Genomic DNA, 13,409 nt, shown 5'->3' with positions numbered 1-13,409 from the left:
AATGCAGATTGAACTCCTTGTTTTCTGAATCCAAAACTCTGTTCATACATCCAAATTAAAGCTATATATTGTTTGATCATATTTAGAAAGGCGAAAAAATACTTCGTTAACAATGATATCAATCAAAAATTTGTGATCTCTCGAAGATTTGAGGCTCAACCCGATCGGTCTCGTTTTGATGCTACGCTTATCGAAATGCCGCTGGTTTGTCAACTGATTGCCATTAGGGATCGGGTATTCATCGAGTTACGCGCTTCGAGTTATATACTTAGTTCAATAAAGTTATCCACCTGAAAAGCTAAAGAGAGCGATAACGATTATGGGTAGATATATTTTACATGTTGCACCAGGCTTCAAAGACAAATTAGGTACTAGAATAGGTGCTTAGCAAACAACAGGGTGTGGGATATTTTTTCACGAGGTTTTTGATACACACTCGCCGCACCCAGTCACTTCTATTACACGCGCCGTGCTGTTGCGCTGTGGTTGAAGGCAAGGATTTAGTGAGTTTGCAATGAATCAACTGCTTCCCAGAAGCCTTTCAAGTGAAGCCTGAGTAGGTGTATGAGCTGGCTACCATCGATTTGTTAAACTAATTTCATCCCTGTAAAATAGATACGTAAATGATTTACTACAAGAAATGTTACAAGCATTTAGGGGGAATTTCGATTCGAGTCTGGTTTTTAGACTTGAATAAAATATTTATCATATTAACAAAATATTTATTATATTAATATATATTTATCATATCAAGAAAACGCAATTTATATTCCCCTAAACAATTCAAGGTTCCGACTCCCCCTAGTTACCGTTGCTATGTCCCACAAGCTTGAAAATTAGCTAGATCGAATATCTCAACATGTATTCAGCTATCGTGGAAAATTGACTATGAACGGTTTCAATTATTTAATGCCTTTTAAACAATAAAAGACAAATGTTTCGTGATCCTTGTAGGAATTTTTGAAATAAAATGAAATGTAATAAAAATAATTAACATAATAATAAAACAACTTAAAACGCATATCACAACTTACATAAAGAATATTTTTAATCATTAACTAACTAAATTTAATTTATTTTCAAACCAATTATTTTTCTTTGCTAATAAACATGTACGACATGGTTGGCAATATCAGACATCAAAGCGCAGCTGATCATCTATAGCTAAGACTAATATCCAATGGTAATAATCAAACTACTATCAGTCTACTATATCAGATATCAAACAGCTGATCAGCTAATACTAATATCACAGTATCTCACTCAGACTTCGAATTAAAAAAACGCCGAGAAAACAAGAGAGGTCGACTTGGGGCAAGTCTATATCTCACAGAACATGATAATAGTTCAATCTAAAACTAACGTAACTAGTCCTTTAGATGTACATCAAAATGCTACCTGGGTTATTCTAACATTGCGTCTTGCTAAAATTGACATTCAAACTTCTAATAAATGTAGAGAGAGAGATCGAATTAGCTAATACACAGCTGAAAACTTTTTTTTTAACTTATGAAAATGATATAAGAAACTAAAAATTTCTGATAAAGTTACTTTTAGGACAACAAGTTAAAAAGAATTTTTAAAAAATGTATAAAAATTTCTTGATATTTTTTTGGAAAAGCAAAGAGAATCTAGAAAACTAAGAAATACTAATTTCAAATTAACTCGTCAGTGATGAGACAAAATCAATGTTTTTCTCAAGTGGAAAAAATATTGAAAGTGTTATTAGAATTTCACTGTACTCATGAGAGGTATATAGATGTGTTTTCAAAAGTGTTGAATGGTTGGTATCTCTATTAAAACCAAACAGTAACTCTACCACCCAAACATTCTACCACAAACACTCGACCATCAGCTGTAACTACTACATCGATAGGACCAGCCATCTGACCAACACCTGAACCGTATCCAGCACCAAATGACCTTATAAACTGACCTTCTTGTGTGAAAAGTTGAACACGGTTATTATAACGATCACAGACAAGAATCATGTCTGGACCATAAACAGCCAGTCCATGTACACCATTAAACTGACCGTCTCTTTCTCCCTCTTCCCCAAACTTGTACAAGAAAACTCCATTCACATCAAAAACACTAACATAGTTTATGTCATAATAAGATACAAAGTATTTGCCGTTACCATAGGTGATGTACCAGGGCTGTCCATTATTATCAGGCATATCAAACTCATGAACTAAATCTCCTTGTTTACTGAACACCTTGATACTAGGTTTGATACCCAGTTCTTGTTTTCCCCGACAGCACACTGCGATGTTTTTATCATCATTAACACACATTCCACGCGGTGCAAACCATTGGTCATGTCTGTAGATGGTTTTGATACAAGAACCGTTTAAGTTTAACTCTCGCATCCTGTCTTTACCATCTGTTGCATATTCACTAAGAATTATTCGGCTGTCTCCATTAAACATCACTCCACATGGATAATACCGTTGACCTTCTCTTGTTCTTCTGATGACAAACTTTCTTAAATAGTTTCCATCAAGACTGAATATTTGAATACGGTGATTACCCCATTCAGCAATGGCTATCTCTCCATTATCACTGACTGCTATCGAACATGGATAATTAAACTGTCCTTTATCAATTCCACTTCGTCCAAAGACTTTCAAAGGTTTGAACAACTCCTTCACATCGAGTATATCTGCGTTCTGAGGCGAGTTCATGATCCTTTCTCTTCCAATATTCACCTGAATTTCGTGCCGTCCATTTTGTTGTGGTTTAAAACTCACACGGTATTTTCCAGTTTGCTCTTCAGACACTTTCATTTCCACCTCGTTGCCTTCCGCATCTTTGATTCTAACATCAATAGACTCGATTCTTGTGGGACACACTTCTCCTTCTGTATTCCTGGTGATTATCTTGCACTCGTTTATAAAACCCGGACGAATTTTCTTCACTGATTCAATTGTGGATCGAGCAGGGTCCGTCACATTCTTCACAATCCTGCCGATGTCTTGCAGCGATTGCATGACTTGCTCTGTCACAGAGTAACGTGTTGTCACGTTACGCTGGATTGGCTGACGGCATAAGATCGAAGGAGCTTCAATACACCGATCCCGCTTGTCAATCTCCGTTGTAAAAGTAGCCAATCAGAAGTCAAACTTTGAAAACGCCATTTCCGGTTTTAGACGACGCCATTTTGTCGGACAAGTTATCAAGGTCTGTGGAGGTTGATACCTTTGATATCTGAGTAATATTTTCAGTAAATATTGCTTTGAGGCTTGCTATTGAAAGTTTTTAAGTTCCGAAAAATAACTAGAAGTATGGTCAAGCACTGCTGCTATGGTACTTGTAAATCTGATTCACGGAAAAGTGATATATCCGTCGTGTTTTTCCCCTTCCCAAAACCCAAAACAAGGCATGAAGACTGCCTTCTTTGGATTAAAGCTTGTGGAAGGCCTCACAGCGATTTTAACATCCAGAAAATTACGAAGGACACATATATATGTTCAAAGGTAAGCAATAAAATCTGAATAAAATAACCAAAAATAATAAGAAGTGTAAATATAACTGCTGACGAAAATAAAGATTTGATCTTTGTGTTGATCAGTTTACCTTTGTTTTGTTGTTTTGGTGAATACAGGCCTTTTTTCCCCGTCGCATAGCGTTTTGCCTTAGCCAAGATCATATTTACGACAGGTAGGGGTTTAATTTTGGTTCCTCTGGGCCTATGCCATTGCTGGGGTAAACTAGTACAAGACAAGGAAGTCGGTACTTCCTTCAGTCCTTTTTGCTGGTAGTGTATCAACCTGAAAACCAATGCAAGAATATGGGAACACGTTCCAGACATACTAAAACGAGATGCCACATTAGAATCTGATGATCTCACTTTTAAGTTATAAAGAAGATGAAGAGATGCATGCTTACCCTGCCACGCAAACGCAATTACAATCTGTAAAACGACGTTCCTCTGTAGAAATATCCATATGGAGTTTGTGTGGTGTTTCATTTTTGCGCATCGATTGGTAACATTTGCTTGAAACAAATGCATGTTTTTCTTCAGATGTTTGCAATTTGACATCAAAGACATAACTGTTTAGGAAATAGTTATATCCTCTCTCCTTAGATCTTAACGTAAGAGGTCGTGATCCGAAGAAGTTTAATCCAAAATCTTTGGGTAATGCATTCATCGATGTAACGCAAGGAACCGCCATATTGGATTTAATGTCCGAGGTTGCCTGGTTGCTATGCGTTGCTATGAAGGGGCGGAGCTTGAGGGATCGGTGTATTAACATTTTACCTCTTTCTAGAATCATTTCCTTACTTTTGATTTCCTCATATGCTACATCTCTCTCCAACAGTGCTCGGCAATGTAGCACAAATTCATCTGAATCTTTTACTTTTGTTTGAATAGCCGTTTGCTCTTCATTATTTTCTGTTGTTAATTCCTGGAGCGTCTGCTTCAGTTCCTCCTTCATCGCTCTTCCGTGATCTTTGGCTATATCACATATCATTTTAACCACGTCATCAACATCCCTCTCTGCCACGTCAATCTCTTTTTGAATTCTCTCTATGTTTTCTTTAGAGTGTTCTAATTCTTTTCCGTAGCTGTCTTTCCGTTGCTCGACTCGATTCATCGCTCCTTCGATCAATTTCCTTGAGTCCTGTCCAGCGTCTTCTAAGCTCTGCAGTTGGTGGTTTTGATGATCCAAAGCAGCACATTCTTTACAAACGCTGAGTCTACATGTTTCCTCTTGACAGTAGTATTCCAGCTTCTTTTTTTCATGGGACTTACACACCATCTGGTTTTTGATAAAACTGCTTACAAATTTCTCATTAAATTGATCGAGCTTTATTGGCTGGTGTTCAACTTGTATTTCTTTGAATAACCGGTGGGCCTTGAAGCAAGTCTCACATATCAAGCCATTACACTGCACACAAAATGCTACCAAGACTCGCGGATGTTCACAACAACGAACACAATGAGATACTGATCCTGGTTGATTAGCTTTACTTTTCATCGAATGAATGCAGGTCCACATCAGCCTGTGGCTGAGTAGTTTAGTTAACCTGCTTAACAAATAAAAGTATGTATGTATGTAAGCAACAGCAGGAGAGAATCCAAGTAAAATGAAGAAGGAAGCTTGGAAGGATCGCCTTCTGGCACAACTATCGTCGTCTTGCAAATCGGACAGTTCATTCGATTGTTGCCTTGATCCCCGCTTGTCTCGTAACACTGAGCGATGCATTGTGTACAAAAACTATGAAGACATAACAGAGTCTTGGGATGGGTAAATATTTCTGTACAATTCGAACAAGTGAGCTCTCTTTCGAAGGTGTCTGTGATGTCTTTGAGCGATTTGAATGTAGCCATTTTCACAGCGACGCATAAAGAAATGCAGTGAGTCAGATTTCTTGGAACTGGAATTTGATATATTCAAAAGAGTCACACCAACTCCCCTGTGGAGAATGCGTCGAGGCACGCCGCCTTCGATACCAACAATATCAGATTCAAGATAGGAGAAAGAATTTTGAGAATTATATAAGGCTTATAGCTCAAACTTGATTTTGTTCAGCCTAAGGTATGTGGAAGCGAGCTTCGTTAAAATAAGTAATATAATATAACCGAAATGGAACATGGTAAATGACATAATTATATTAGAATATATTCATTTGCGCCATCCATGCAGTCGGTTTAGAATGCCAAACGCGTATTAAAAACAGTGGATGATGCCACGGGTCGCCGGTCACAGCATGCATCTAGTTAATGTACTTCCCATGTGCCATTTCGGTCTCAGCTTCTATGTTCTATGTTTCTGAACCCGACAACGATTCTTCAATAAGCCTGAAGCGAGATGACGTTTTACCCCCGACTCTATACCATAATGGCAAGAGAATATGAACTAACTTAGAGAATACAGAAACAATAGTCATAATTAAAGAACAAAAGCAGTGTGAAACGGATTATGGTCTAGAGACGGGGGTAAAACTTCATCTCGCTTCAGGCTTATTGAGTGTATTTAGGCACTGCCTAAAAGCGGAGCTCCCGAGACGGAAGTCAGAGGGTGTAAAGAAGTTAATATATTCAATAGAGAATAGCCATGGGATTATGATTAAAACGAAGTTACGTAAGAGGGATCAACTATAAGACAAAGCATTGGTGAAAAAGTTACATCACCAAATGAAAGAATAGTCTATACTATAAATATAAGTAAGTCAAATTAAGAGAGAGAAGAAAGCACTTGACTTGAGAGGTGAAGACTAGAGCAGCGAAGGAACAAAGCAGCAGAGAAGGATCGACTAAAACAGCAGAGAAGGACCAGAAACAACAGAGAAAGACCAGTTTGGAACAAGGCACAAGAAGAAGAGAGAAATACAGAATAACACGAGAAAGGACAAGCAAGAAGGACAGTGAAATGAACATTGTTTAGAGTTAAATCATTTCAGTTATATTATACGCCTATTATTCGTACTATTTGAATTAGTTTAATTATAAAGGAATGTTTCCTACATATAAGTTCACCTAAGTAGCGACTATTTAAGCTTATAAGATCAATAAGATCATTGAAATCATAGATTAAAAAGAACTAGTATTCAATTTTGAGTCAAGTTGCCGTTCCCAAGATTCACGTCTTGACACAGGGAGAACAATTTGAATGAAACTGAAAGGTAAAAATAAGATCGGGAAAAAAAGCCTTCAATAATGTTTTATTCGAGATGAAGATAATATCTCCCATAATAAAAACCATGCAGTGAAATCGAATCGAAATGCACTATATTGTTTTCTTTGTAAAAAAAATTTGTACACAACTCACATCCACCCCCAGGGGCTAGTTTTGTTCTTGGAAGATTCTTCGACAAAGTTTTCCATGGCCGACATTTTTCTCATCACCGTTAAATATCAGCCATGGACTTCCCCAGACTATCCTTGGCCCTATGCTTTTTACGCTGTATATGAACGACCTACCACAGCTGGTTCTTCACAGCAACGTGGAATCGTACGTTGGCGACAACAAGCTCTACTTGTCGTTGCACCGACGATGGATTGACCAAGCTATCTGAACTGACCTTCATCAAGGTTGCTGCCTGGTACTGTCTAAACAAATTTTTGATTAACCCTGAAAAACCAAAACTGATGCTTTTTAGAGAACAATCGTACTTGAATAATATTTCTAATTTTCGGTTGATCTTCCTAGGAAATAATCTTACACCCGTTTCATCTTGTAAAGACCTAGTAATAGTTTTTGACTCTGCTATGAGTTTTAATTGTCATTCTGAGTCCTTAACATTATCTTTACTATCTACTCGTTGCCGAGTAAATAATAGTTAGACATCTGTTTGATAAGAAAACACTTTTTCTCAAGCTAAATTCCCTTTTATTTAGCAAACTCTACTACTGTTCATCAGTGTGTTCTGGTCCCACAAAGCGCAATCTGCATAAATCATAGTTAATACAAAACTTTGCCTCGCGCATTTTAACCAACACTAAAAAGTTTGATCATATTTTGCCAGTTATAAGCAAGCTTGGTTGGCAAAAACTAAATAATTCTCTTGTTTTTCGTGATCTGGTTAAATGGTATTTAAATGCCTTAGCGCCCTTGCTCCGCCTTATTTAAGTACTTTAATTTATAAAACGTTGTAATATACACTCGCGCAAAACTAGGCACAAGGATGATTTACACTTAGTTAAATGTAGGACCTGTATTACCTTAAATGTAATAACACCCATAATTGTAATACCCACCATAAATGTAATAAAAATCAACCATAAATGTAATAACAACTATAAGTGTAACAACAGTCAACCATAAATGTAATACCCACCATAAATGTAATAAAAATCAACCATAAATGTAATAATAACCACAAATGTAATAATCTCAGCACCATTAAGGCATGGCTCTTTTGAGGAAATGATGGAAAATCAGTTATTTATTCATATCTTTGACAGTTTATAATGAATCTTTCCCAATTTTGGCTCGTAGTAGTAATTCTTCAAGGGAAGCAATTACCACATATGTGTTACCATGGAAACCATGTCACGTGACCACAAGACCGCCATCTTGAATTTTTTAGACAAGCCTTTTGAAGTCCTATTGAAACTACTTCAAAAGTCCTGAAAATCCATATTCCTTTTTATATTTACATAGCCTATATGGATCTAATTGGATATCTTGGAAATTATATTAAGTTTAATTTTTAGAATGTTTTCAATTTTTTGGAAAAAATAGAAAATATTCTAAAAATTAAACTTAAAATATTTTCCAAGATATCCAATTAGATCCATATAGGCATTGTAAATATGAATAGTAATCTGCATTTTCATATGACTTTTGAAGTAGCTTCAATAGGACTTCAAAAGGCTTGTTTAAAAATCCAAGATGGCGGCCTTGTGGTCACGTGACTTAGTTTCCATAGTAACCAAGGCTCTAAGGTTCCTTCTTTTCACAAAAGACATTAACTTGCCAAGTTTGGGTAAGATTCGTAGAAAACTGGCTATGATATAGCTAAACAGTTTTTCATCTGAGAGCCATGCCTTAAAGGACAACTGACCCTCCAAAATGACCCATTTTTAAGAGGAACTACATCATTTGAGAAGTCCAAAAATCCAGTTTTTAAAGGGGATAGAGCATCTATTTTTCTAAAACAATTTTTTGAAAACATCGCATATATCGCTCTGGTGGCCGCCATCTTGCGCTTTTATCGCGGGCTCAGAAAAATAGCGTAATGACATCACAACGTCACAAGAGTTCAAGCTTCCAGTGGTTTGCCCGACTTCTTCCTCAGTTTCTCATACGTTTTACTCAATATTTTGCGAAAAAATACAACTTGGTCATCAAATTAAAGGCATGTCAGAATCTAATTCTTCTTCCGAAGGCTCGGACAGCTCGGGAGACGATTTCGCTCAAGAATTTTTCGGAATGGACGACGAATTTGGTTTACGGCCATATCAGTTTGAACCAGAAATAGAAATCTCCTCAGATGAAGAGTTCAGAGAAGGATCTGACAGTGACATTATTGAAGACGATGAACAAGAGAACAATCGACTTACAAATTCAGATTGGTAAGTCGTACTTCTGTCTTATCACAAAACTGAACTACATATCCATTTTATATAAAATCGTATCTTGCCACTCGTGTTCTTGCAATCTGTTCTTTAGATATTGGTATGCATGAATCCAGTTTGCGACCAAAAGCAATACCAACTTTCACAATTTTAATTAAAAACATGTTTAAAAACATCGCTTGATAGTCAATAAGTTATATACTGCAGGATATAGATACAGGGATATAGTTGTGTCACAAGTTGTGTATGTATATTCTCACTTGGGACAATCGTTGATAATGTTCAAAGATACTAAGAATTGTTTTATTTCTGTTAAATAGGTGTACCTGTGGTAGCTGCCAAATTATGGATTCAATATCTGAATGCATTTGTTGCCAAGAAATCGAAAAAGTGGTTGCAACATGCCAGTCTGTTGTTGAAGATGGAGATGCTGATGAACCACCACCATGCATTACTCAACATCCTGGATTCTTACCTGTCTGTGCCAATAAGTATGTTCTTCGAACCGCATGGGCTCAGTACAAACAGCAGTACAGTAATGCGTATGAAGGCCCAGAGCACAAGCAGTACAGACACATTGCATATAGGCAACTAGCAAGATGGTGCTGGGGAGTTCTTGGAAAGGAAGTTCGGGTTGTTCTGCCCTCTTGTGCTGTCATGTGCATCAGAGCACACTTCCCTCCCCCTGGACTAGAGGAGGACTTTGAATTTGAAGGTTTTCACTATGCAGATGATTAGCTTGGCCTAAAGTTACATGGAGTTATTATATATTTTTTATTTATTCCTTACTTCATTTCATATACACAGAGTGGATTTTTTTCTATCAGGATTTCTGAATTGATAAATTGAAAAGGAAAACATGGAAAGGCTGAGACCAAAATGTATAAGAGTAGTCATGAATTTATTTTTAGATGAAGTACATATAGAAAGTTGTTTATATAAATGTTTTGTAGGTTTTGCATATTTTATTATTTAAAAACAACTACACCTAGACAAAATATCCAGCTGAATAGAGAACCTAGTGTACAAAGCACTAGTGGACAAAATCATGAGCTAACCAAGCAAATTTTGCAGTTATACTAGACATGGATAACCAATATTTCCTGGGCACCAATTTGTCTGAAAACAAGGCTAGTCAGTATTGTTTATAAAGAATTTGCCTTGAAGTAGCATGCTATAATGGATTCAAAAATTGTGCTAAATGAAAATAATATTCTCTTGGTGATAGAATCCCACCCCATCTTAGAATCTCAGTACTGACTAGTCTCATTGTCAGACAAATTGGCACTAGGAAATCTTGGCATCCAGGCTTGTCAGCCATTTATGGCTCATATATTTTTTTTCCAGACAAATAGGCCCTTTGCAGCTCAGTAATCATGTGCTGATTAATTCACTGAGAGCAAATGAATGAACATCTTGATTCCCATGAGTGAAAGCGAAAGTCACTATTCAGCTGGAATTTTTTCTATACTACATTCATACTGGGAGAGACCCCATATATAATGGAGCGTAGATAGTTAAAGAAAAGACCTCTTTTAAGATTTCATTTAAAAGTCAATCGTTTCCTAAGTGGTAATGATATTTTAATAAAATTTCCATTTGAACATCTAAAAACTGCAAACTTATCTACCACTTTAATCAGGTCCCCTTCACATTAACTACATATTTTGTTTATAGCAGTTTTACTTGGGTCTGTCATGTGCCTTCCCATTTGTAGAAGCATTGTAATTATTACCAGTAATGAACACAACTGTTCAAAGATGAGGGGGATTGGGACGACAGGCTTACTTGACAGTTCTTTCAAAACAGCTATTCACTAGAGTACAATCACTAAAAGAGTGCCAATGATGCTTTGCATTATTTTCTACTAAATAGTGTTAATTAAAAATAGGAAATGGTTAGAATTAGCATCACTTAACACTACACATTTTAGTGTTTGTAGTCTCTACTACATTCCATTTAAATTAATTACCTAGAAAATCTTGACCGGTGTCGTTCAATCAATTCCTGTTTGTCTGGGGCAGGAACACTAGCAATGTTTCTTGGTAATTCAACCTCTTCAATTGGGTCAACCCCTGCAGCCTCCGTGCCACCCTCACAAATTTCAAGTACTTTCAGTTGTAGCTCAGGGAGGAAAGCATAGCTTTTTCTTTGTAAGACTGGCTTAACAACCCAGCGCTTGTGCATCTTAGGGAAGCACTTGCGATAACGAGCTTCTCCACTCCTTGGGCCTTTTTGAACAATTGCTTGAATTCTAGCTGTATTGAAATTGTTGTCAATGGCATTAAGTTGAGTACGAGCAACCATTCCCTTGTAAGAGAAGTGCTCTCTTTTTGAGCAATACTTCAGCATCATCGAATGATAAACTTCAAGCCCTCCTGTGTGACAAAAGTCGGTCAATCTTGCCAAGTCATTAAGTAACTTTGGTTGAAGGACAACCTCTTCTAGGGCCACATGAGCTGGTGACCCCGGCTTGATCCAGTGTGTGGTGTGCACTTGTCTGCGGGTTAGGGGAGGATGGGCACACTTTTTGAATACCTCTGCATCCTTCCAGGAATGCTTGTTCACGCAATGGTGAACAACAGATTTCCACTTCTCTCTCAAAAGTTGTACATCTCCATTACATGTAGCAGCACACCACCAAAGATGGTTTGAAATGGATTGTATCCAGGGTGCCAGCTCTTGGTTTTTCTTCAATTTTGCTTTCTTGTTCAGCTTTTTAACAATTGACTTGGAAAGATGCCACACATCATACTGGTGTTTGATGTGGCTAAAATCTTTTGCCATAGTGCTGGTGATGGATGTGTGTCTGTCAGTTGTGATACATTTTATACTGACCGTGTCTTCTAAAGTGTTCAAAAACCTTAGAAACCCCTCTTTCTCCATAGCATTGGAGCTGGTTACTTCAGAGACTTGAACAATGCTGAAGGTGGCAATTTTCCCTGTGCTTGTCTCCATCATAGTATATGTGCCATATTTAGCACTATGGCCAGGACTGTCATTTCGGCCATCACCATTGAGATTTACTATGTCCTTATTTGACAGCTCTTCAATTACAGCAGCCTCCTCTCTCTTCCAAGCATCATTAACAACAGGAAATAGGTAACGTTCCTGATGTCTGTAAAAGACCCTCACACTCAGAAATTTTAGGCCAAGACAGGATGCAAAGTTTTGAAGTCTGGTAAAAGTATTACCAGTAAATAATATTGATGAGGAAATCAACAAGTTCCCAATATCTAAGCGATTTAACATTGCCTGTGAGTACCATGTCAAAGCATGATGTTTCATACATGTAGTTGTCACAATAAGTAGGCTGCCTTGACATACAAAGTTGACATCAGCGACAGGTGCTCCACAGCTTCTACAAAACTTGAATAACTGCTGCAAACAAGAGTTAAATACCAAATATTTAGGTTCTTTGATATGGTTTTCAAGAGTTTTATTGCAGTCTTTGTTTTCTGGCTCTAATTCACTGTCCGTTGTTGAAACTGTCTCTTGCGATGAAACAATGAAACCATCATCATCGTCACTTAGTGGGAGTCCCTCTTCCTCTGAAAACAAAGACTTTTCTGACTTTTGTGGAGACACTGTTGGCATTGACTTTACTGGTGAGGGGTGATAGCTAGTACTGTAGCTGTGGTCATGGAAGCTCACACTGAGTATTTCATCTCTACTGATGTTTGGTGAAGGGGAGGGATTGTAAACTGTTGTTGTGTCGGCATCTTTATAGTATCCAGGCTCTGTCTGAGTTGATGCAGTGAATGTTACAACATATCTACAACCAAGGCAACACTGAACACCAATCTCCTTACAAAGTGGTTCAGGAGAGAACTCTGGTGTTTCCATACTTGGTGGATCTTCACACGAGGGATTTATTGTGGCACATAGCTGCTCCACATTCTTTGAAAATACAAAAATAAACAATGTTTTCAACAATACTATAAACCATTCTTCGAGGCCTACTTTACCTTAAATAATACAAAATAAAGATATTAACCAACAATGCTATAAATTATTCTTCCGGGGTCATTTATCCAAGCAAATTTGGAATATTACGGCAACATTGTTATGGTTTACGAATAAATATCAAATGTAAACTAAACACGTGCAAATAACCATTTTGAAAATTTCAAGTATCGATCAAATATTACTAGCTATACTTATGATTTTAAGCAACATTTCATCTATGAAAGCATAAATAGCTAATGATTGATGACTCGCTTCGGTATGCATTAATAAGTCTTTTTCATGAGTGATTATTTCGAAAAACAATGTAAACTATGTTATGTATAAATGACATGTTATCTCACCTCTTCGTTTTGTTTGCGTTTGAGCCGGTTCTCTGATGTAGCTCTTCTTTTAGCTGGCTTGCAAAAAT

At 37.1% G+C, this 13,409-nt stretch overlaps 2 protein-coding genes and 1 pseudogene across 3 annotated transcripts; 1 reads left to right on the top strand and 2 right to left on the bottom strand.

Annotated features, from left to right (window-relative positions):
* Positions 1-1,638: 1,638 nt before the first annotated feature.
* LOC116292368 (uncharacterized) lies at positions 1,639-5,372 on the bottom strand (annotated as a pseudogene). The gene is made up of 3 exons (XR_016121332.1): positions 3,892-5,372; positions 3,508-3,773; positions 1,639-3,103 (listed from the first exon to the last, which is right to left on the bottom strand). The product of XR_016121332.1 is annotated as an uncharacterized LOC116292368 (transcript).
* Positions 5,373-8,738: 3,366 nt separating this feature from the next.
* Positions 8,739-11,017, top strand: LOC148913664 (uncharacterized). Its single transcript, XM_089034789.1, has 2 exons — positions 8,739-9,028; positions 9,352-11,017. The coding sequence occupies exons 1-2, from the start codon at positions 8,814-8,816 to the stop codon at positions 9,767-9,769; spliced, it is 633 nt and encodes a 210-aa protein (XP_088890915.1). The 5' UTR covers positions 8,739-8,813; the 3' UTR covers positions 9,770-11,017.
* On the bottom strand, positions 10,795-12,940 carry LOC148913663 (uncharacterized). The gene has a single exon (XM_089034787.1). It carries the CDS (start codon positions 12,875-12,877, stop codon positions 11,000-11,002), a length of 1,878 nt encoding a protein of 625 aa, XP_088890913.1. The 5' UTR covers positions 12,878-12,940; the 3' UTR covers positions 10,795-10,999.
* Positions 12,941-13,409: the final 469 nt, after the last annotated feature.

The sequence above is a fragment of the Actinia tenebrosa genome, unplaced genomic scaffold (assembly GCF_029948245.1).
Source record: "Actinia tenebrosa isolate PJP-AT-01 unplaced genomic scaffold, QUT_ActTen_1.0 PGA_scaffold0__85_contigs__length_37466705, whole genome shotgun sequence".
Lineage (NCBI taxonomy): Eukaryota > Metazoa > Cnidaria > Anthozoa > Actiniaria > Actiniidae > Actinia > Actinia tenebrosa.
This window is presented reverse-complemented; position numbering and strand designations above follow the sequence as displayed.